Here is a 26,234-nt window from a genome sequence, read left to right as displayed (position 1 = left end):
CAACAACCCCAATGAAATGCTACGCGAAACTGTCGCAGTCCTTTGTTTTCAGAATGTCATCTCAAGTGAAGGAAAGCACATAGGAAAATATTCGTAGATTTCTATTTTCTGATATTAAAATCTCAACCTAAGTTAAGTATTCCATCTCATGTTTAGAGTGCCAATTTCTACACTGGTGGCGGAAATTTCAACTGGGTTTTTTTTCTTCTACAAATCGATTCCTTATACCCTAAGTGACATACCCACCGGTTTTCACTGCTCTATCTCTAATCGTTTTGATACTAGGTTCTCCTGAATAGGGAAACTGATTTTATAACCCCTGCTACTTTTAGGGAAAACGGGAAATTGAGTTTTAGCTATTAGGGCAAACCCAGTAACGCCATTTTAAATATGTTAATTCGAGAGACAATCAATACAGAAAAATACACACTACTAATTTCATGAAATTTTATTATTTCTCAAAAAAGGTTAATACAGTAGAAGTGTTCTAAGGCTATTCTGTTCATATTAGTGGTGTTGTAATAATCATAATAGTGGGATTCAAAACACAATCCCGTAGAATAATTTTCGTACAATACAACCTCTGCATTTTAGCAGCATCTGGCCAGGGACGACAACATTGCAGTCAGAAGCATATTGGTGAGTAATTGCAGGTCCAGTTGGAAAAGAGATTTCTTCCTTTGAGAATATCAATGTTCAAATTTCTGTCCAATATATGGAGGTTGTTTTGTTTTCACATGTATGTACATTATTAACTGTATTGTGTTTTCTTTTATATTTTACGCCTGCATGATTTCTTCTTTGTGTTTCTCCTATTGCATGGGATTTGAATGTCCCTTGTGCTTACACAGAAGAAAAATATTTTCATATGAATCGGGAAATTTAGAAAAGATTTTCACATCAGTTTGCAATAGATACGAAGTTTAATGTGAAAAAAACCCAAAAACAATGTTCTACCACAAAGTCATAATGATAAATTGCAGAGAACCGTTTAGATTTTCGATCCAGGCCTCGTGCCCTTTAGCATATATTTCAAAGTAATTTTTGTCACCTCATACTTTTAGAACATTCCTGAAAATGCAGAATTAAATCTATGATAGCTTCCCATAAAATGTTTTTCCTTGTGTGATCTGTGACAATGTTACTAACTTTTAGTACAACACCTATCACGATGAAGTATTTCTTTTCATTTTTGAATTGGGAATCCCAAAAAATAAACGTTTGCAGAACACCATTTGCTTAGCATTTCGGAATATTATTTCGTGTTTTTAAATTACAACGAAGTAAAAACTTCATGATACAAATTATATAACACAATGGCTTTTCTCGGTATGCATTTTCGTATGTCATCTTGGAGTTACAGACGTATGGTTTTCTCCTTTGTGTGAACGTTGCATGGGATTTCAATTTACATTGCACTACAAATTATTTACTTGAACCCCGAAAATTTTTTCTCTTCTATGAACAAAGAGATTATACTATGTGAAAATTTCAGGCTACAGTGTAAATTAAGCAGTATAATAGCCTTTTCATTATGCTGTATATTTTGGTTTTAGGAGCATCAGGAACTCGAGCCATATTGCATTGTGCATATACTGTTTATAAATTGCATGTGTCTTGTAGTTGATTTGCTGTAAGAAAAGCCATGTTTCAGGGAAAAATTATGCTACAATTTCCAACTGAATCAACGACCTTTTGGGACAGGTCCATAAAATTTTCTGACATCTGGTCAGAAAGGGGATCTGAACTTTGGTCTTTTTTACACGGTACGAGATCATCGATTCTCTCAATTGTGTTACGCACGAGTGCTTCTCAATGTGAATTCTTCTCAATCTGAGTAAACTCAGGTTTTCTCAGAGTTCAGAAAACTACTTCTCCCTCGTTCTATAGCTGAATGATTTTTTGTTGAGAAAATTTTAAGATGCGTTTTCAGATTCCAGAAAAAGGAAAACTTCATTCTACAAATTGAAAACCGAAATATTTCTTCTCTGTATTGGTTTTAAGGTTCCTTGGAAGGGAAAATATTTTCTCAGAATTCTGACAGGTTTCTTCCCTCTATGAATTCTAAGGTTATTTCTGAGATTGGTCGTGAGGGGAAAGTTCATTCCATGTAATTCACTGCTCAATTATTGCTTTAGCTGTATGAATTTTAAAATAATTTCTCTTATTTACTGAATTTCCAAACTTATTTTCACAGAATTGACAGTTAAAAGTGTTTTTTGTATGTTCACTCGCTTTTTCTTACAGCTACCCTGAATTTTTAACCTGCATCTTGAAGTTCTGACAGCTGAAAGGTTTCTCAGTTGAGTGCAATCGCATATGAATACTCAGATGAGTTTTGAGATTAGCTGTTTGGGAAAAATTCTTTCCACAAATTTCACAATTGAAAGGTTTCTCCTTAGTGTGGACTCTCGTATGTTTATTCAAATCTCCTGATGTTTTAAACTGCTATTCGCATTTGTGACAGCTGAAGTGTTTCTCTTCTGTATGAATTATATGATGCGTTTTGAGATACACTGAACGGGAATATTTCTTTCCACAAATTTCACAGCTGAATGTTTTCTCACCTGTATGAATTCTAAGATGACGTTTGAGACTACTTAAGCATGAAAACTTCTTTCGGCAATTTTCACAGTTGAATGGTTTCTCCCCTGTATGAGTCCTCAGATGCCCTGTGAGAGATGTTGTATGGGAAAATTTCTTTCCACAAATTTCACAGCTGAAAGGTTTCTCCCCAGTATGAATTCTAAGATGGCTTTTGAGATTAGTTAAGCAGGAAAACTTCTTTCCACAATTTTCACAGCTGAATGGTTTCTCTCCTGTATGAATTCTAAGATGTCTTTTGAGAAGCTCACTTTGGGAAAATGTCTTTCCACAAATTTCACAGTTGAATGGTTTCTCCCCTGTATGAATTTTAAGATGATTTTTGAGATTTGCCAAATAGAAAAACTTCTTTCCACATATTTCACACATGAATGGTTTCTCCCCTGTATGAATTCGAAGATGGCTTTTGAGATACGTTGTTTGCGAAAAATTCTTTCCGCACGTTTTACAGGTGAAAGGTTTGGCCCCTGTATGAATTCTAAGATGTCTTTTGAGATGCGCTGTTCGGAAAAAATTCTTTCCACAAATTTCACAGTTGAAAGGTTTCTCCTTTGTGTGCACTCGCACATGTGATTTCAATTCTCCTGATGTTCTTAACTGCATTTCACATTTTTGACAGTTGAACGATTTCTACCCTGTATGAATTCTATGATGCGTTTTGAGATTCCACGAGTGGGAAAACTTCTTTCCACACACAAATTTCACAGCTGAATGGTTTCTCTACTGTATGAATTTTAAGATGCCTTTTGAGATACGCTGAGTAGAAAAACCTCTTTCCACCTATTTTACAGCTTAGGAGCTTGCCACTTGCGTTTGTAATTTCTGATTTGCTGCTGTTTCGATCTGCTTCTCGCATTTCTCACAACTGACAGGTTTCTCTTCTTTGTTTACCCAGGTATGTGATTTCATTTCTCCTGATGTGTTAAACTGCTTTTCGCACTTCTAATATTTGAATCTTCTCTTGTTTGTATGAATGTGTTGTGTAAGATTATGTGAAAATCAAACGTTCTCCTCACAGGTTGGACAGGTGAAAAGTTTCCCTCCTGAATGAACGCTAATATGCATTATAATATTAGATGTTAGGGACAATTGGCATAGTTCGTAATTATTATTATTTTCTGTGGAGAACCCTTTGAACATGTTAATAGACACTATAGCTGTATCTACATTATTCACTAACCGTACATTCATTCCTTTCGATAATGATTCATATGATTTTCAATGAAAATTTCTCTGTAAAACAGACCATACAATGTGGTGATATTACATGTATTAATCGCTGCTCCTTGTTTTTTTTTTATATCAGTGAATTTTCAGGGTCACTCGAAGTCTCCTTTATTGACCCTTCCTGGATATTTTCACTTTTTTTTTTTTTATAGTAAAATATCTTCTTTTCACAGGTTGGACAGGTGAAAGGTTTTCGCTCGCATGAACGTTACCTTGTTACGAGATTTTTTTTTTTTTCTAGGAAAACAAAGTTGCAGGTTAAGTAACGATTTTTTAAAACATTATTTTAAGATGATATACGTCGACTTTTCAGATATTAAATGACACAATAACTCTAAGAATAGCATTCGGTTCTCGTACAGAAATTCGTTTCAATAATGTTACACAAAAATTTCCATTTGCAAATTTAAATCCTTAAATCAGACCAGACAGTTTAGTGATACTACATACATTCTTCACAGCTTCTCGCCTTTTATGAATCGATGAATTTTCAGGGCCATTGTAAGTTTCTTCTATTCATGTGGTTTTCTTGCCTTCTTTTGTTACAGTAAAATGTTTTTAAGTTTATATTTTCTAGCTATTCTTCCATTTTCTTTGAACAATCCTGTGAAAGAGGAAAAGAAGAGATATTAAATTAAAATATGCAGCATCAAATTCTTGAATGATATTTAAATACTCTAGGTACCAACAAATTATTGGAGTTTTACCTAATAATTTTGGCCAAAACGAAATGCCTGAACACAAATGTGTGTTCAATCATGGGTGGTCAGCACCTTACCCTATTTTTCCCCTAGGGCCTTTTGTTTATATTGCACGATTATGCATTGTAAGAGGGTTTCAAGGAAGAGAACTATCATGCTATACGAGGACTAACTGTAATTACAATACATTGCCTTTTCAAAAATATGGCCTATTTTAAGCAGTTATAGTAGAGCAATCCAAAAAAAAAAAAAATATTGAAGAACTGTATAATTAAAAAAAAACAAAAAAACTGCATATTTATACAGGGTATTCCGACTAGTGGTATCCAAAAATAATAACGTTTCATATTTTCTCAAACGAACGTGCAGTTGATGGGAAATCTCTCCGAGTTTTGTTTCATCAAGCTGTCAAGGTCACTATGCAGGCATGTCATGAGTATTAGCGCTCGAACCAAAACGGCATAAGAACAGCTAATACTGATTAGCAGTGCACAAAAATGGTGTCATCGGTCCATTTTTTTATAAAGACCACAGTGACGGGACAACATACCTGACATTCAGCAGGTATTTCTTGTTCCACAGGTTTCAGCAAGATGGTGCTCCATCACACTTCCATCGAGATGTTAACAATTTTTTGTACAACACTCTTCCTGGATGTTGAATCGGGAGAGGAGGCCCAACTGCCTGGCTGCCTCAATCTCCGAATACGACTCTACTAGAGTTTTTTTGCATGGGGCTTAATTAAAGACAATCTGTACCAGAGAATATTCCGAGATTTGGAGTATATGAAAAAGCGTATTGTTAAAGCAGTTGCTCTAATAACGCCTTAGATGCTGCAAAACACTTGGCAAGAGCTCGAGTATCGTTTTGACATTTGTCGAGCTACGAAAGGTGCTCTTATTGAACTTTACTATCATTCATAAAAACTTGGTGAATTAATAACAAAAAATTATTTTAATACACCTTATAGATGCTCAGGTATATGTGTTTATTTTTGAATATCTCTAACCCGCTAATCCTTATAGCTGTTTTATGGATAAGTCTGTCCCATGCTTCTCTCTTATTAATATAATAGCATTATAAACATCTTTCTTTTTATTATTTATGTTAACTTTTTATCAATTCAAATAATGTAGTAGAATATCTTTATCTGCGATATCTTCACTAATTTGGAATTTAGTCTTCAGTTATCAAATTATTATTATTATTTTTTTTTTACTGCTGTTGTAATTTGGTGAGGGATCATGAAAAATGTAAAGTTTCTGTACCATATAATAGATAGTATGAATCAGAGCTGTAATACTCAATATGTTCTACGTTGATAATGATTTACTAGTACCATATAATAAATTTACTAGTACCATATAATAATATGATAGATTTCCAATTTCCAATTCTCCATTCATCTCTTTGTATCTGATCTTTGGAGAGAATGCCCTTTTTGATAATTTGCTTACTGTGATGTCATTTAATTCGTGTGTAGCTGAGTGAACGGACCAGTTGTTTCTTAATAACACAAGAGTGAATATTAACTATGGTCTCATGTAGCCCTGTCGGTCTTTTATTCCTGATTTTTTTTCCAATTAACATTAAATTTAATTTTTTTTACAGAAAATCTATAAAATTTTTCTTTTATATTTGAAACTAATTGTATAATTAATTGAGATGAATCATTTAATGATTATTTGTAATGCTTGTAAGACCGAAAAGATAGTTTCTTCTGCACCTCAATGTCTGTCTCAAATTGAGTTGATCTGAAATCCTACAATTGAAGCACAACAATTTCTGATAATGAGAACAATCTCTAGTTTACATCATATTCTCTGGCTTGGGTAACAACGATGAAGAAAGAAAGTGGGCAAAAGGTCAGGAAGTATTTTGTTGTTTATTTATTGTATCTGCTTTATGTAGACTTCATTTGTGAAACAAATGAATGGCTTATAACACTTTTTATGATTTAATCCAAAGGCATGTCAGGCAGGTAGAGGGTACTGCGATCATTGAGGGTAATAAGTGAACGGTGGACAGAGATCGGCAGCGGCTGTGAGGACTCTCAAGTTATTCAGGCATTTATTCATGGATTTCTTCACTTTGTTGAAGCGATAGTTAATGTGGAGGTCCAACAACCAGTTGGATACTAATAAGGTTAAGTTGATTGAAGCACTTGGGGGAAATGCTGATAAGTATAAAGTTAAAAAGAAAGTTATAGGGAGTAATGTGACAGATGTGGGTTAAAAAGGAATGACTTTAAAGATAGATGTAATACGTACTACCCTGATATTATCAGCAGACAAAGAAACTAACTACTCTTCTTGACATGAAGTTAAAGATATTGTTGTAAATTTTTTGAAACCGGACGACTTTAATGATGCAAGAATTAGGAACTTAAGAATAATTAGAAATAAGGGAATTATTTTGGAGACAGAAAATCTGAATGATATGCAAAAACTACTTGAATCAAATCTATTCACTAAAATATGAAATAGCAAAACGGTACTCACCTTTGAATAAATCTGCAATCATTTTTAAAAAAGAATGGTAGTTAAATCATTTAGCTGGGAAGGTAGAGTAAAGGAATTAAGGAGGGTGTTAAGGGTGTTTTAAAGGAATTTAAAGTGATATACTCACTAGTAAATGGATTAAACCTGATAGGATTAAGTTATCTAAACCTACTATACTCGTGTATGTGTCTAAAAAATCACAAAGGATGATATCTTAAATAACTTATATCATAAAAATTTTAAGGAGTATGATTTCATTGAGGGTGAGGTTCAGAAAGGTACAGTGTTTAGATTTAATACAGGGACAAAGACAATTTTGACAAACTGGATTATTGGATTGACACCAAAACTCTATAAATGGATTTTTGTAAAAGATAGAATCTTTATACGATTTACATCATGTAAGTTCCTTAGAGTTATAGCAGGTAAATGCTTTAAGTGCTTAGGTTTTGGTCACACTGCTAATAATTGTACTCGTAAACTGTGATCATGTTGGAACATCCTTGGAGAATGCCCAAATAAAGAGTTATCCACTAAGTGTATAAATTGCAACAGAAAGGGTAAAGATTGTAAACATTGGGTAAGAGACAGTAAACGCCCTGAATATATCAGTACTCTAGAATTAGCGAGTTCTAGGACCTATAATTAATAGTATTGATAGTGGTAATGTTTCACGTATCACTAATTCCATATTGTTAAGCCATGAGATTATTAAAATTATGCAATTGAATGGGCAAAGGGAGACAGGTGCGAATGATGGAGCTAGGGTGGCTATCATTGAGAATGATTATTACATTCTATGTTTACAGGGGCCATATGTTGGCACTTTTGGAAAACTATTTAAAGTCACAGGTTTTCCTGTTACTTCACAAGTCATACATGTGATAGATTGCAAACCTGACGGCGCCTCCGTAGCCAGGTGGGCAGGAGCAGTAGTGCGTAGCACACGCTTCTTGATTAGACCGGCGTTCAAGCCCATGACCACCAAATACGAAGGATGCGGAAAGGTCAGGGAATGACCATCGCATATCCCGGAGCAATATGGCCTTAGTTGCTAATGATCCTAAAAACCAAATAACAATAACAGCAAACCTGACAACCAGAGTAGTGTTTAACAAGAATTTAAATGTAACTGTTATTTTTAAAATGTGCAGTCAGATTGATACTCCTATTCATGTATCAACTGCTGCTCTCTCTTTCTATCTGGTATCGTTATATAGCATCCCAACTATGAGTATTGATTCTTCCATACAATAATTGGAAAGTGCAATGAATTTTATTTCAGGTAGTAATACTGTATATACAATTGATTCTAATGCCAAATCAAATTTGTGAAAGAGTAGAATTATGGCATTTGTACAGTTTATATTATGTTATGATCTGCATGTGTTAAATTTGAGTGGTAATCCTTCAACATTTCATAATGTCCACGGATCAACTAGTATTGCTATAACATGGGAAACGCAGACTATGGACAGGAGCATCTTTTTTCGAATGTCGTAACTGAATATACTATCAGTGATCACAGTGCTATTGAAATTTACTTATCGTTGAAAAGTGATACAGTATTATGACATTTGATAGTATGAACCAGAGCTGTAATTCTCAATACATTCTACCTTGTTATCAATATTTGTAAAATATTAAGAGAAGTTTATCTCAATTTTATATGTAGAACAGTTCCGAATGATACTCTCCAGAAATCAAAACGAAAAAAATCGAAAATCTTACATTACAGTAAAAAATTAAAAAAACAATTGAACACAATTTATTTTTCCAATAATTCTATGGGTCGGTATTCCAAAGAGGAAACGTTTGGCAAATTAATTGGCACGGTATAGACAATTACTGTTTATTTATTATCTTTTATATTATATTATGTTGATTACCTAATTTAGCATTAGCATTAGTAGAGGCATTTGATGCAAGAAAGCATGCTTATCCAGCATCAGCCAAAAAAAAAAAAAAAAAAAAACCACTTCCACTTCACCCCTCTGTTCGTTCAAAATACCTGTCCAGCTGAGCCTTAAACTTATTTAGGCTATCAACCTCCACTACAAGGGATGGAAGTCTGTTCCACCAACCAACCACCCGCTGGCTAAAGGCAAATTTCCGCACGTCTATCCTACATCTGTCTTTCCTCAATTTGAATTTATGCCCTCTCAGGTGATTATTCTGAGCTAGAGGAAGAAACCCATCAGCATTGAGCATGCTCAAACCATTCAAGGCTTTATACACCTCTATCAGATCACCTCGCTGGTGCCTAGTCTCCAGACACTATAATTTGCAAAATTTAAACCTCTCTTCATAAGAGCACCCCTTTGTTCCATTCACTAATCTTGTTGCCCTTCTCTGTACTCGTTCCAGCATCCCTACATACTTCTTGAAATCAGGCCTCCAGACCTGTATACAGTACTCTAGGTGTGGTCTGACCATTGCCTTATACAAGGGAATAATCACCTCCTTATCCCTGCTGGAAAAATTCCTGTATATCATTGACAATACTCCATGAGCTATTCTTGCAGCCCATCTGCACTGCTCAGAGAACTTAATATCTGCCTGCACAACCACCCCCAAGTCCCTTTCATTCTCTACCACTGTCAGTGTAGTACCACACAGTTGATACGTTGCTCTGGGGTTGCTGTTTCCCATGTGTAGTACTTTACATTTGTCAATGTTAAACTTCATTTGCCACCTCTCAGCCCATCTGCTCAACCTTTCCAGATCCTGTTGCAGCAGAATAGTGTCAGTAGTGTTCTTGACAACCCTGCCAACCTTTGTATCGTCTGCAAACTTGGACATTAAGCTTGATATACCATCATCAATATCATTTATAAATACAGAAAACAATAATGGACCCAACACTGAGCCCTGAGGGACTCCACTAATAACATTAGTCCACGATGAGCAGTGTCCATTGATTACCACTCTGTCTTCTCCCCCTCAACCACCCCTTTATCCATAGCAGCAATTTGCCTCCAATGTCACACTGCTCCAATTTGTGTAGCAGTCTTCCATGTGCAACAGTATCAAAAGCCTTTCTAAGATCCAAGTATATAATATCAAAGCTATTCCCTGCATCCAGTTCTTTTGTGACTGCATCATAGTATACAATCAAATTGGTCAGGCAAGACTTCCCCTTAACAAAACCATGCTGTGTCCGAGCTATAACTGAAGTCTTGTCTAAATGATCCTGCAGTGCTTCTTTAACCAGTGCCTCCATTAATTTTCCTGGAACAGAAGTTAAGCTCACAGGTCTATAATTACTTGTGTCAGCCTTTGATCCTCCTTTGTGAATTCGGGTCACATTTGCACATTTCCAGTCTATGGGTACCTCCCCTGAGTCCAAGGAGGCTCTCATAATTATGGCTAAGGGTTTGCTTACTTCCTTTGCTGCCTCCTTTAATATAACTGGATAGATCCCATCCACGCCGGGTGCCTTTCTTGTGTTTATCTTCAACAGTTTCTCCTCCACTTTACTCCCAGTTATTTCAAGATTCTGTAGCTTACTGCTAGAGTTGAATACACCTCTGGCATTTTCCTCGCTGAATAACTCCTCATGTGTGAATGTTGATGCAAAATATTCATTTAGTTTGTTAGCTACCTGAGCAGGATCATCAACAGTTGACCCATCAATATCAAGTGGAGCAATCTGATTCATCCCCTTCCTTCTAGAGTTTACATAGTAAAGAACTCTTTGCTGTTTTTCTTTGCATCCCTTGCCAAGGATTTCTCGTAATCTGCCTTCGCCTGCCTAACCTCCTTTGTAACTTGGTTGCATATCAACTTGTATCTATCATAGGCTTCTGTGTCATGTGTTAATTTGTAAGTATCCCATGCATTTTTCTTCTCTGCCATATGCCTCATTAGTTAATCGACATCCATTTTGGCCTAAACTTTGAACAATATTTCTTAGTTGGTATGTAAAGCCTAGTAGCTTCCAAGATAAGTTCTTTGAATGCTTCCCATTTTGAATTTGCTGTTGGTAACATCATCAGTTGGTCCCACTGTATAGAATTTAAATATTGTCTCAGACCATCATAGTCACCTTTATGAAAGCAAAAACCCTTCCCTTTACCCCTAATGGTAGTTACCTCTTTGAGTAAATCCCACTTCAGCACACTGTGATCACTGCCACCTAGTGGTTAATTTATCTGCAGATTCTTAATGCATGTAGAATCACTGCTGATAATCAAATCAAGGGTATTACTCCCTCTAGTTGCCTCCCGAATATGCTGATGTAGAAAACAGTCATCCAATAAATCCACAAAAGCCTTACTAGTGTGTGAGTGACCAGCCCCCAAATTCCAGTCAATATCTGGGAAATTAAAATCTCCCATTATAAGACTCTCTGATTTACTGGCCCACTCTATTTCCCTGAACAGTTTCTTATTATACTCATCAGAGTCATTAGGCCTATAGCACACTCTTACTCTCAATGTTGATGACCCAATGCTTATGTCACACCAAACTGACTCAACACTGCACTGTCCAGCGATATCGACTGGCTTCACTTCCTTGGTTTTTATGTTTCTTAACTAATAGCATAACCCCTCCCCCCTTCCTATCCTGTGTATCCTTTCTCTAGACGTTGTACTTCCCAAATTCCAGTTCTGCATCCCTTATATCTGTGTGTCACCACGTCTCTGATATCCCAATAATATCTGCCTTTGATGTTTTGAGCAATACCTCAAATTCATCAAATTTATTTACTAAACTCCTAGCATTGGTGTACACGCAAGTACACCTGCACCTGTTTCTATTCTTAGCTACCCTAACACAACCCATGTGTTTACTTGTACCGCAATGGCTCCCAGCAGTCTCTGAAATATCATGCATCTTGTTTTTCAGTCTTCTGCTCTTTCTAATAGAAGCAGTGCAAGAATCTCTTTCACCTCTGCCAGTGGCTACTGTCAATCTATTGGTCTTTGTCTCCCCCCAAGCTAGCAGTTTTCCGACCCACCTAACACTGCCTCGATAGCATCAGCAAATATTCTTGCACCCTTTCTATTTAAGTGTATCCCATCCCTGTAGAAGCAATCTCTCCTGTTAACAAGTACAGTCCAGGCTGAAAAAAAATCTACCCCTTGAGCCTTGCACAACCTTTCCAGGGCCGAATTCATAGACAAGGCTCTCAAATTTATTTTAATTTTGACACAAGTCTCTTGTGTTGGATCGGGGGGGAGGGAAATACTATTACAGTATTTATTTATTTTTTTAATGTTGTTGAATTTAGTTACAGCATTTTTTTTTACATTAAATTGATTACTTGTTTTTGTTCTCCCTTCCTGTCTGTGGTGTTGGACAGGTGAGCATAATTTCTTTATACCCTCAGATGAGGGCAGCCTGAGAACATGATTGTTCACCCCACCAGTATTGAACTACCCCTGGTGGGAGCGCAATTCAAGTGTTTTTTTTTTTTTTTTGATTTGATAGTTGTTGGCGCATCGGCTTCTGTGGCCATATTGCACCTCCCAAGGTTTTTGCAGTACGTTGATCCAAGCCCGAGGCGGGAATCGAACCCGCGACCTTTGGGTTGCCGGGCAGGTACTTTACCCACTCGGCTAGCCCGGTCGGCTAATTCAAGTGTATATTGCACATAAGTAGTGCTGTACCCGGGCTCGGTTCCGCATGCAGGAGAAGGATCGTATGCCCTAGTGACAACTGCTCTCTAGTGTCAAGGTAACTTGATTACTGTGTAGAAATTCTACCAAAATTGAATGCAGATTATATATATTAGAGAAGATAGACAATAGCCGGGGTACCACATAAATTAAGTACAATGTATATAAAAAAAAAAAAAAATACAATACAATGACTTTCAAGGTGATCACAGATAGATTCCACCTTAATTTTTTAAATATATTAAAGAGTACTTGAAACTGATTATACTGTTCATTTTTGATGGTTACTCTAATCTAAAAACAGATTTAACGTATTTGAAATTTCGAAATACATACGAAACATTACCATATCAATAAAATGACCGGAATTGACCAAAATGTTGACGAAACAAATGATCTCCCAAACTCTGAAATAAGATTAGTAAGGAAAAAATATAAATTGAGGTTTAATTAGTTCAGGAATAATATCAGACCTAATTGAGACAGATTCTTTTCCAAAATCTTAAATCAATTCAGAAAGTTGGAATACACCATCCACTTTTTTATTCACAATTAATTCATCGATCCATCTAATTTTACGAAATATTCTAAAATTATTGCAGGCACTGCATATCAGTTTACGATTTTGATTGCTTCTTTCAGTCCCAAATATTTAAATACACTAAAATGATAGGGTGCAGTGTTTCCATCAAATAATCAACAGTCCAAAGGAAAACAATACGAATTTCACGATTTTATTTGCTTCTTTCTATCCCCAATATCCCAATATTTAAATACACCAAAATGATTTGTCGTAACAGCGTTGGTAGAATAACAAATTCTGTGGAAGGGAGAACTATGCAAACTGCACCACGCATCAATCGGACCTAGTAACCGATATTCATAATAAATTATTGATGATAGGATATAGTGTTACCATCAAATAACCAACAATCCAAAGTAAAATACAGTAATATGAATTTGAGTTTCAAGAGCCAAATTCAGATGAATTCTGCTATCCTAGGTAAGAATTAAGTTACGGGCACAGCCTCCAAAAATGACGGTGAGGAGAAGAGGGGAAAGCAGGAGTTGACAGGTTCTGACTCGCTCAGTTCCCCTCCTTTCCCCGACTGCACGTTACAGACAAAGAACAAAGCCAAGAAACAAAAATTAAACCCACCTGCAAATATGAACACTGAAAATTGCCAATGCAGTTAACAGAAATGCTAAAAAGACAGAGAAAACCACTAACCTCATCAATCAGGGGAATTATGCATCCTAAACAACACAACATTTTCGCACTGATTCACACCAAAGTGGTTGGAAGAAATCACACAGTAGAAGAGATATCTGCACGCAATTACACATCCAAAATAATCAAATAAGCGGCCAATCAGGACATTTCCACCACGTGACATTGTTAAGAGCATAGTTTGCAACGAACCACGTGGCGCTTCCAGGTGCTGTATATCACGTGACTCTTCCCTGGAATGTACAGTGCCAAGAGAGGAGAAACAGTGGGCGGAGTCTCGCTCTGTCAATCACTTTGGAATCAGTGAGAGTCCGACTATGCCGCTCAATTTAAACCTAAATACAGATCTGACAGTTCTGGAATAGGTCTCAAATTTCCGTTCATAAAGAGATCTATTTCGATTCTGAGTTCAAAAAATCCCTTCAACAGGTTACCGCTACTCACTCATAGTGTGCTACAACAAATCACCCCTCATTAATGAATTGCTTCTGACAAACTGAAAACTGTATTTTCAGCTGTTGTATCTTACAAGCTTTTGCAACTATCTCTTCAGTTACAGCAAAACTTGGATTTACACCTCGGATATAAAATAGTAGTTGAACTGTACTGTACGTCTTGTATCTTCACTCTCATCAATTGGTAATGAAAATGTGTAAATTCGCGAACTTTTTCAACGAGTTGGTTTTGACCATATGCATTTAAATCTTTAATTCTCGTTACAGTTGATGAAGGTAAACTTACAGACGCAAAATTCTTTACTTTCTCAAGACATATTTCTGCAATTTCCAAACAAATTCGCATTTGTAAAGGCCCTCCTTTCTTTGGCAATGATTTTGGAGACACGAAAACTAGCTCTAACTACAGATAAGTATTGATGAGTAAAAGTACTAATCTTTGTACTGGACTAAAAAGTTTGGGTTAGTTCTTGGAGTTTCTTCTGCCTCAAAGCCCCTTATCATTTATTGTAACTTGAGGCATGACTTGTGGCGAAGTGACATTTCACATTATATTCCTTTATATCCGACAAGGCTTAATTGCAAAATGAGACTAAGTCTAAGTATCATTAATCAGGGCAAAAAGTAATTAATCGACTACCGCTCAATAAAAACAAGTCACTCACCATCAAACTTTCTTTTTTTTTTTTTCAACATCAACTTCGACATGATTTTTATGGGTTACTGAAATAAAAAAAAATACTCGGAAACAGTGAAATAAGCAAGCACTGACGTCTCTTAAAATTTTATGAAAGATTTTAACATAAATTTATTTACAAATTTTAAATAATAAAATTTAAGGTTTATTGATAAAAAAATTAACCTTTTTGCAATAAATTTTAAGGTTTATTACAAAAAAATTAAGGTAATTTTTTTAGAAAAAACTATATCTTCAGATATTTAAATGAATTTCTCACTAACAAAGACTTCAATTTCTAATAAAAAATGCACTGCACTACGTGATGTAACATTTAGCATTACGTTCTGAGATGGATACTTGTAAACATAAAAATATGATTTCTTACCATGTTTTCCCTTTGTTCTCTCTACACTTGTCCAAGAAAAGTAATTGAATGAATTCTGTTAAGTTTAAGACTTACAAAGAATTAGTAAACAGCCTCTGGAAGAAAATATGCTGTGAGCGGAGATCTGCTACTTTAACCCTAATGGCGGCAGAGAAACACTTCTTGTAATGGCGCTTTCAGACAGCAGAGACTGGATCTAGTCACGTGACTTCTGCTTGTGGACGACGTCCACAAGCATAAGTCACGTGACTAAATATTTTTACACTTGTTGGCTTGTTCAACTTATACACAAATTCTCTGTGTCTCTTTAATACAAGGAAAGCACGTATACGATTATTTAAAACAGTACGATCTTTAGAGAAATTAAATTCGATAGCATTTGATATTTTATCCATTGTAAGAGTTTGTGGTAAGGTAACTTATTTATCCTTTTCTGCATTATGAAGTCCAATTATGTGATTAGTAATCATTATATTATCCTTATAGCAGTTTTATGTGTAAGGTTGTCTGATGTTTCTTTCTTATTAATTAATGTAAGTAGTATTATATATATTTTTATTATTTATGTAATAAAAAGGTTTGTGAAAGGACAAGCAATAGAAGGGGATGGAAAGAAACCCCATGTTGGAATGAAAGCATGAGAGAGGCTGTGAAAATCAAGAATAATGCATTCAGGACCTACTTTCAGAACAGAAATGATTAGAATAAGGAGAGATATGAAACCGTGAAGAGAGAGGCCAAGAGGATAGTTAATGAGGAGAGAAGACTGTGGTTGGAAGAATGGAGTGAAACTCTACGACAAGATATTGATGGTAATAAAGACACTGTATGGTATGGTGAGGAATAAGAGAAGAGATGGTGAACAGAGCAAATACTTGGTGGATGAGAATGAAAACCTAATAACCAAGGATGAAGAGATAAAAGAAACATGGAAGAAGTATTTTAAAAATCTGTTGAACATTCAGGACAGCCAGCAAAAGAGACAAAGGTTGATCATAAAAGAGGGGTTGAAAGAAAAGATATGGAGAGAGAGCAGACAGACTTGACGCGGAATGATGTAGTACAGGCATGGAAATACATCAAGACAGGTAAGTCTGCTTACCTGTATGGATGAGATAAATGGAGAGATGCTGAAGGCTACATGTGAGGCAGGGATAGCGTTGACATACAGACTGTTCCTTAAGATCAGGGATGAGAGACAGGTGCCGAAGGACTGGAAAGAAGGTTTGATCTTTCCATTGTTCAAGAAGGAGAACAGGAAAAAGTGTTCCGATTATAGAGGCATCACATGTGCATAAGCTGTATGAGAAACTGTTAGAGCAGAAGATAAGAGAAACGATTGAAAAGAGGATGGTTGTGAAACAGTATGACTTTAGGCCTGGCAGATCAATGGTGGATCTAATTTTCTGCATCAGGCAACTGATGGAAAAGTGTTATGAAAAAAATAAAGAATTATGGATGGCATTTTTGGATATAAAGAAAGCGTTTTATGCCGTACAGAGAGAGAAAGTGTGGGAGGTTTTGAGAAACTTGGGGATAGAGGAACATTTAGAATTGGAATTTGGAGAGTACAATGTGTACAGAAAGGATAGCCAGGGCAGGAAGGGAGGAGAGGTTATGCTGTTAGTTAAGAAACACATAAAATCTCAGGAAGTGCCTCCAATTTATGTTGGTGGGCAATGCAATGTTGAGTCTATTTGGAGTGACATAAGCACTGGGAAAGGAAAAATGAGAGTAGGTGTGTGTTACAGGCCTAATGAGTATAATGAGCAATTGTGCAGAGAAATAGATTGGGCCAGTAAATCAGAGTGTCTTATAATAAATAAATGGTCCACTTGATATTGATGGGTCAACTGTTGATGATCCTGCTCAGGTAGCTAACAAACTAAATGAATATTTTGCATCGACATTCACACATGAGGAGTTATTCAGCAAGGGGAATGCCAGAGGTGTATTCAACTCTAGCAGTCAGCTACAGAATCTTGAAATAACTGGGAGTAAAGTGGAGGAGAAACTGTTGAAGATAAACACAAGAAAGGCACCCGGCGTGGATGGGATCTATCCAGTTATATTAAAGGAGGCAGCAAAGGAAGTAAGCAAACCCTTAGCCATAATTATGAGAGCTTCCTTGGACTCAGGGGAGGTACAAATAGACTGGAAATGTGCAAATGTGACCCCAATTCACAAAGGAGGATCAAAGGCTGACACAAGTAATTATAGACCTGTGAGCTTAACTTCTGTTCCAGGAAAATTAATGGAGGCACTGGTTAAAGAAGCACTACAGGATCATTTAGACAAGACTTCAGTTATAGCTCAGACACAGCATGGTTTTGTTAAGGGGAAGTCTTGCCTGACCAACTTGATTGGATACTATGATGCAGTCACAAAAGAACTGGATGCAGGGAATAACTTTGATATTATATACTTGGATCTTAGAAAGGCTTTTGATACTGTTGCACATGGAAGACTGCTACACAAATTGGAGCAGTGTGACATTGGAGGCAAATTGCTGCTATGGATAAAGGGGTGGTTGAGGGGGAGAAGACAGAGAGTGGTAATCAATGGAAACTGCTCATCGTGGACTAATGTTATTAGTAGAGTCCCTCAGGGCTCAGTGTTGGGTCCACTATTGTTTTCTGTATTTATAAATGATATTGATGATGGTATATCAAGCTTAATGTCCAAGTTTGCAGATGATACAAAGGTTGGCAGGGTTGTCAAGGACACTACTGACACTATGCTGCTGCAACAGGATCTGGAAAGGTTGAGCAGATGGGCTGAGAGGTGGCAAATGAAGTTTAACATTGACAAATGCAAAGTACTACACATGGGAAACAGCAACCCCAGAGCAACGTATCAACTCTGTGGTACTACACTGACAGTGGTAGAGAATGAAAGGGACTTGGGGGTGATTGTGCAGGCAGATATGAAGTTCTCTGAGCAGTGCAGACGGGCTGCAACAGTAGCTTATGGAGTATTGTCAATGATATACAGGAATTTTTCCAGCAGGGATAAGGAGGTGATTATTCCATTGTATAAGGCAATGGTCAGGCCACACCTAGAGTACTGTATACAAGTCTGGAGGCCTCATTTCAAGAAGGATGTAGAGCTGCTGGAACGAGTACAGAGAAGGGCAACAAGATTAGTGAATGGAACAAAGGGGTGCTCTTACGAAGAAAGGCTTAAGTTTTGCAAATTACAGTGTCTGGAGACTAGGCACCAGCGAGGTGATCTAATAGAGGTGTATAAAGCCTTGAATGGTTTAAGCATGCTCAATGCTGATGGGATTCTTCCTCTAGCTCAGAAAAATCACCTGAGAGGGCATAAATTCAAATTGAGGAAAGACAGATGTAGGATAGACGTGCGGAAATTTGCCTTTAGCCAGCGGGTGGTTGGTTGGTGGAACAGACTGCCATCCCTTGTGGTGGAGGTTGATAGCCTAAATAAGTTTAAGGCTCAGCTGGACAGGTATTTTGAACGAACAGAGGGGTGAAGTGGAAGTGGGTTTTTTTTTTTTTTTTTTTGGCTGATGCTGCATAAGCTTGCTTTCTTGCATCAAATGCCTCTAGTAATGCTAATGCTAATGGGGATTTTAATTTCCCAGAGACTGACTGGAATTTGTGAGTTGGATTTATAGGATGATAGTTTTCTATAGCAACATGTTCGGGAGGCAACAAGAGGGAGTAATACCCTTGGTCTGATTATCAGCAGTAATTCTTCATGCATTAAGAACCTGCACATAAAGGAACCACTAGGTGGCAGTAATCACAGTGTGCTGAAGTGCGATTTACCCAAAGAGGTAACCATCATCAGGGGTAAAGGGAAGGGTTTTTGCTTTCGTAAAGGTGACTATGATGGTCTGAGACAATATTTAAATTCTGTACAGTAGGACCAACTGATGATATTACCAACAGCAAATTTGAAACGGGACGCATTCAAAGAAATAATCTTGGAAGCTACTAGGCTTTTCATACCAACTAGCATTAGCATTAGCATTAGTAGAGGCATATGATGCAAGAAAGCAAGCTTATTCAGCATCAGCCAAAAAAAAAAAAAAAAACACACCACTCCCATTTCACCCCTCCGTTCGTTCGAAATACCTGTCCAGTTGAGCCTTAAATTTGTTTAGGCTATCAACTTCAACAACAAATGATGGAAATCGGTTCCACCAACCAACCACCCGCTGGCCAAAGGCAAATTTCCGCACATCTATCCGACATCCGTCCTTCCTCAATTTGAATTTATGCCCTCTGAGGTGATTATTCTGAGCAAGAGGAAGAATCCCATTGGCATTGAGCATGCTCAAACCATTCAAAGCTTTATACACCTCTATCAGATCACCTCGCCGGTGCCTAGTCTCCAGACTCTGTAATTTGCAAAACTTAAGCCTTTCTTCGTAAGAGCAACCCTTTGTTCCATTCACTAATCTTGTTGCCCTTCTCTGTACTCGTTCCAGCAGCTCTACATCCTTCTTGAAATGAGGCTTCCAGACCTGTATACAGTACTCAAGATGTGGCCTAACCATTGCCTTATACAAGGGAATAATCACCTCCTTATCCCTGCTAGAAAAATTCCTGTATATCATTGACAAGACACCATGAGCTACTCTTGCAGCTCGTCTGCACAGCTCAGAGAACTTCATATCTGCCTGCACAATTACCCCCAGGTCCTTTTCATTCTCCACCACTGTCAGCGTAGTACCGCAGAGTTGATACGTTGCTCTGGGGTTACTGTTTCCCATATGTAGTACTTTACATTTGTCAATGTTAAACTTCATTTGCCCACCTCTCAGCCCATCTGTTCAACCTTTCCAGATCCTGTTGCAGCAGCATAGCGTCAGTAGTGTCCTTAACAACCCTGCCAACCTTTGTATCATCTGCAAACTTGGACATTAAACTTGATATACCATCATCAATATCATTCATAAACACCGAAAACAACAACAGACCCAACACTGAACCCTGAGGAACTCCACTAATAACATTAGTCCACGTTGAGCAGTGTCCATTGATTACCACTCTCTGTCTTCTGCCACTCAACCATCCCCTTATCCATAGCAGCAATTTGCCTCCAATGCCACAATGCTCCAATTTGTGCAGCAGTCTTCCATGTGCAACAGTATCAAAAGCCTTTCTAAGATCCAAATATATAATATCAAAGTTATTCCCTGCATCCAGTTCTTTTGTGACTACATCATAGTATCCAATCAAATTGGTCAGGCAAGACCTGCCCTTAACAAAACCATGCTGTGTTTGAGCTATAACTGAATTCTTGTCTAGATGATCCTGTAGTGCTTCTTTAACCAGTGCCTCCATTAATTTTCCTGGAACAGAAGTTAAACTAACAGGTCTATAATTACTTGTGTCAGCCTTTGATCCTCCTTTATGAATTGGGGTTACATTTGCACAACTCCAGTCTATGGGTACCTCCCCTGAGTCCAAAGAAGCTCTCATAATTATGGCTAGGGGTTTGCTTACTTCCTTTGCTGCCTCCTTTAATATAACTGGATAGATCTCATCCACCCCAGGTGCCTTTTTTATGTTTATCCTCAACAATCTCTCCTGCACTTTCCTCTCAGTTATTACAAATCATCTAGCTCACTGCCAATGTCTACTTTACCTACGTCATTCTCCTTCCTGAATAACTCCTCATGCGTGAATGTAGATGCAAAATACTCGTTTAGATTGTTAGCCACCTGAGCAGGATCCTCAACTGTTGAACCATCAATATCCAGTGGACCAATCTGATTCATCCCTTTCCTTCTTGAGTTTAAATAGGTAAAGAACTCTTTTCTGTTTTTCTTTGTATCCTTTGCCAAAGATTTTTCATAGTCTGCCTTTGCCTGCCTAATCTCCTTTGTGACTTGGTTACAGACCAACTTATATCTATCATAGGCTTCCATGTCGCCCAACTAAGAAATATTGTTCAAGATTTAGGCCTAAATGGATGTCAGATGAACTAATTAGACATGTGGCAAAGAAGAAAAATGCATGGGATACATATAAATAAACAAATGACACAGAAGCTTATGATAGATATAAGCTAGTCTGTAACCAAGTCACAAAGGAGATTAGGCAGGTGAAGGCAGATTACGAGAAATCTTTGGCAAAGGATGCAAAGAAAAGCAGCAAAGAGTTCTTTACTTATGTAAACTCTAGAAGGAGGGGATGAATCAGATTGGTCCACTTGATATCGATAGTTCAACTGTTGATGATCCTGCTGAGGTAGCTAACAAACTAAATGAATATTTGGCATCTACATTCACACATGAGGAGTTATTCAGGGAGAGGAATGCCAGAGGTGTATTAAACTCTGGCAGTAAGCTAGATAATCTTGTAATAACAGAGTAAAGTGGAGGAGAAAATGTTGAAGATAAACATAAGAAAGGCACCTGGGGTGTATGGAATCTATCCGGTTATATTAAAGGAGGCAGCAAAGGAAGTAAGGAAACCCTTAGCCCTAATTATGAGAGCTTCCTTGGACTCAGGGGTGGTACCCATGGACTGGAAATGTGCAAATTTGATCCCAATCCACAGAGGAGGATCAGAAGGAGATAAAGGTAATTGCAGACCTGTTAGTTTAACTTCTGTTCCAGGGAAATTAATGGAGGAACTGGTTAAAGAAGCATTGCAGGATCATATAGACAAGACTTCAATTATAGCTTGGACACAAAATGGGGAACTCTTATCTGATCAATTTGATCGGATACTCTGATGTAGTCACAAAAGAACTGGGTGCAAAGAATAATTCTGATATCATATCTTTGGATTTGAGAAAGGCTTTTGATACTGTTGCATTTGGAAGACTGCTGCACAAACTGGAGCAGTGTGGCATTAAGGGCAAATTACTGCTATGGATAAAGGGATGGTTGAGTAGGAGAAGACAGAAAATGGTAATCAGTGGACACTGCTCTTCGTGGACTAATGTTATTAGTGGAGTTCCCCTGGGTTCAGTGTTGGGTCTATTGTTGTTTTCTGTATTCATTAATAATATTGATGAAGGTATATGAGGCTTAATGTCTAAGTTTGCAGACGATACAAAGGTCGGCAGGGTTGTTAATGACAGTACACTGCTGCAACAGGATCTAGATAAGTTGAGCAGATGGGCCGAGAGGTGCCAACTGAAGTTTAACATGGACATATATAAAGTACTGCATATGGGAAGCAGTAACCCCAGAGTAATGTATCAACTGTGTGGTACACTACTGGCAGTGGTAGAGAGCAGAAAGGCCCTGGGGGTAATTGTGCAGGCAGATATGAATGTTTCTGAGCAGTCCAGACCGTCTGCAATAGGAGCTCATGGTGTCTTAGCATTAGCATTAGTAGAGGCATTTGATGCAAGAAAGCAAGCTTATGGAGCATCAGCCAAAAAAAAAAAAAAAAAAAACCCACTTCCACTTCACCCCTCTGTTCGTTCAAAATACCTGTCCAGCTGAGCCTTAAACTTATTTAGGCTATCAACCTCCACCACAAGGGATGGCAGTCTGTTCCACCAACCAACCACCCGCTGGCTAAAGGCAAATTTCCGCACGTCTATCCTACATCTGTCTTTCCTCAATTTGAATTTATGCCCTCTCAGGTGATTTTTCTGAGCTAGAGGACGAATCCCATCAGCATTGAGCATGCTTAAACCATTCAAGGCTTTATACACCTCTATCAGATCACCTCGCTGGTGCCTAGTCTCCAGACACTGTAATTTGCAAAACTTAAGCCTTTCTTCGTAAGAGCACCCCTTTGTTCCATTCACTAATCTTGTTGCCCTTCTCTGTACTCGTTCCAGCAGCTCTACATCCTTCTTGAAATGAGGCCTCCAGACCTGTATACAGTACTCTAGGTGTGGCCTGACCATTGCCTTATACAATGGAATAATCACCTCCTTATCCCTGCTGGAAAAATTCCTGTATATCATTGACAATACTCCATGAGCTACTCTTGCAGCCCGTATGCACTACTCAGAGAACTTCATATCTGCCTGCACAATCACCCCCAAGTCCCTTTCATTCTCTACCACTGTCAGTGTAGTACCACAGAGTTGATACGTTGCTCTGGGGTTGCTGTTTCCCATGTGTAGTACTTTACATTTGTCAATGTTAAACTTCATTTGCCACCTCTCAGCCCATCTGCTCAACCTTTCCAGATCCTGTTGCAGCAGCATAGTGTCAGTAGTGTCCTTGACAACCCTGCCAACCTTTGTATCATCTGCAAACTTGGACATTAAGCTTGATATACCATCATCAATATCATTTATAAATACAGAAAACAATAATGGACCCAACACTGAGCCCTGAGGGACTCCACTAATAACATTAGTCCACGATGAGCAGTGTCCATTGATTACCACTCTCTGTCTTCTCCCCCTCAACCACCCCTTTATCCATAGCAGCAATTTGCCTCCAATGTCACACTGCTCCAATTTGTGTAGCAGTCTTCCATGTGCAACAGTATCAAAAGCCTTTCTAAGATCCAAGTATATAATATCAAAGTTATTCCCTGCATCCAGTTCTTTTCTGACTGCATCATAGTATCCAATCAAGTTGGTCAGGCAAGACTTCCCCTTAACAAAACCATGCTGTGTCTGAGCTATAACTGAAGTCTTGCCTAAATGATCCTGCAGTGCTTCTTTAACCAGTGCCTCCATTAATTTTCCTGGAACAGAAGTTAAGCTCACAGGTCTATAATTACTTGTGTCAACCTTTGATCCTCCTTTGTGAATTGGGGTCACATTTGCACATTTCCAGTCTATGGGTACCTCCCCTGAGTCCAAGGAAGCTCTCATAATTATGGCTAAGGGTTTGCTTACTTCCTTTGCTGCCTCCTTTAATATAACTGGATAGATCCCATCCACCCCAGGTGCCTTTCTTGTGTTTATCTTCAACAGTTTCTCCTCCACTTTACTCCCAGTTATTTCAAGATTCTGTAGCTTACTGCTAGAGTTGAATACACCTCTGGCATTCCCCTTGCTGAATAACTCCTCATGTGTGAATGTCGATGCAAAATATTCATTTAGTTTGTTAGCTACCTGAGCAGGATCATCAACAGTTGACCCATCAATATCAAGTTGACCAATCTGATTCATCCCCTTCCTTCTAGAGTTTACATAAGTAAAGAACTCTTTGCTGTTTTTCTTTGCATCCCTTGCCAAGGATTTCTCGTAATCTGCCTTCGCCTGCCTAACCTCCTTTGTAACTTGGTTGCATATCAACTTGTATCTATCATAGGCTTCTGTGTCATGTGTTAATTTGTAAGTATCCCATGCATTTTTCTTCTCTGCCATATGCCTCATTAGTTCATCTGACATCCATTTTGGCCTAAACCTTGAACAATATTTCTTAGTTGGTATGTAAAGCCTAGTAGCTTCCAAGATAAGTTCTTTGAATGCTTCCCATTTTGAATTTGCTGTTGGTAACATCATCAGTTGGTCCCACTGTATAGAATTTAAATACTGTCTCAGTCCATCGTAGTCGCCTTTACGGAAGCAATAACCCTTCCCTTTACCCCTAATGGTAGTTACCTCTTTCAGTAAATCCCACTTCAGCACACTGTGATCACTGCCACCTAGTGGTTCATTTATCTGCAGATTCTTAATGCATGAAGAATCACTGCTGATAATCAAATCAAGAGTATTACTCCCTCTAGTTGCCTCCCGAACATGCTGATGTAGAAAACAATCATCCAATAAATCCACGAAAGCCCTGCTAGTGTGTGAGTAACCAGCCCCCAAATTCCAGTCAATATCTGGGAAATTAAAATCTCCCATTATAAGACTCTCTGATTTACTGGCCCACTCTATTTCCCTGTACAGTTCCTTATTATACTCATCAGAGTCATTAGGCCTATAGCACACTCCTACTCTCAATTTTGATCTCCCAATGCTTATGTCACACCAAACTGACTCAACACTGCACTGTCCAGCGATGTCGACTGGCTTCACTTCCTTGGTTTTTATGTGTTTCTTAACTAATAGCATAACCCCTCCCCCTTCCTATTCTGTCTATCCTTTCTGTAGACGTTGTACTCCCCAAATTGCAGTTCTGCATCCCTTATATCTGTGTGACACCACGTCTCTGATATCCCAACAATATCTGCCTTTGATGTTTTGAGCAATCCCTCAAATTCATCAAATTTATTTACTAAACTCCTAGCATTGGTGTACACGCAAGTATACCTGCACCTGTTTCTGTTCTTAGCTACCCTAACACAACCCATGTGTTTACTTGTACCGCAATGGCTCCCAGCAGTCTCTGAAATACCATGCATCTTGTTTTTCAGGCTTCTGCTCATTCTAATAGAAGCAGTGCAAGAATCTCTTTCACCTCTGCCAGTGGCTACTGTCAATCTATTGGTCTTGTCAATGATGTACAGGAATGTTTCTACAGGGATAAGGAGATGATTACCCCTTGCATAAGGTAATGGTCAGACCACACCTTGAGTACTGTATACAGATCTGGAAGCCCCATTTTTAGAAGAACGTAGAGCTGTTGGAACGAGTATAGAGAAGGGCAACAAGATTAGTGAATGGAACAAAGGGTTGCTCTTACAAAGAATGGCTTAAATTTTGCAAATTACAGAGTCTGGAAACTAGGCGATCTGATCTGATCGCCTGATCTGATTTGATCTGATCTGCGAGGTGATCTGATTCATGTGTATAAAGCTTTGAATGGTTTGAGCATGTTCAGTGCTGATGGGATTCTTCCTCTTGCTCAGAATAATCGCCTTAGAGGGTATAAATTCAAATTGAGGAAAGACAGTTGTAGGATAGATGTGTGGAAGTTTGCCTTTAGCCAGCACCAGCAGTTGGTTGATTGCTGGAACAAACTTCCATCTGTCA

At 37.9% G+C, this 26,234-nt stretch overlaps 1 protein-coding gene across 2 annotated transcripts; it reads right to left on the bottom strand.

The window, feature by feature from the left end:
* Nucleotides 1-490: 490 nt before the first annotated feature.
* Nucleotides 491-15,581, bottom strand: LOC150079758 (uncharacterized). Of its 2 annotated transcripts, XM_090383532.1 has the most exons (3): nucleotides 15,408-15,581; nucleotides 15,009-15,066; nucleotides 491-4,435 (listed from the first exon to the last, which is right to left on the bottom strand). In XM_090383532.1, the coding sequence occupies exon 3, from the start codon at nucleotides 3,205-3,207 to the stop codon at nucleotides 2,449-2,451; it is 759 nt and encodes a 252-aa protein (XP_090239658.1). In that variant the 5' UTR covers nucleotides 3,208-4,435; nucleotides 15,009-15,066; nucleotides 15,408-15,581; the 3' UTR covers nucleotides 491-2,448. The 2 variants fall into 2 exon arrangements, with proteins under 2 accessions (XP_090239658.1, XP_090239659.1); XM_090383533.1 differs by lacking the exon at nucleotides 15,009-15,066.
* Nucleotides 15,582-26,234: the final 10,653 nt, after the last annotated feature.

Source organism: Mastigoproctus giganteus, chromosome 10 (assembly GCF_048544385.1).
Source record: "Mastigoproctus giganteus isolate SK-2022 chromosome 10, ASM4854438v1, whole genome shotgun sequence".
Lineage (NCBI taxonomy): Eukaryota > Metazoa > Arthropoda > Arachnida > Uropygi > Thelyphonidae > Mastigoproctus > Mastigoproctus giganteus.
Note: the sequence above shows the minus strand (reverse complement) of the source record. Positions and strands in the feature narration are given on the sequence as shown.

Coding starts and splice junctions, on each gene's coding strand:
- LOC150079758 (XM_090383532.1), bottom strand. CDS start 3,207: ATGCAGTTAAGAACATCAGGAGAATTGAAATCACATGTGCGAGTGCAC.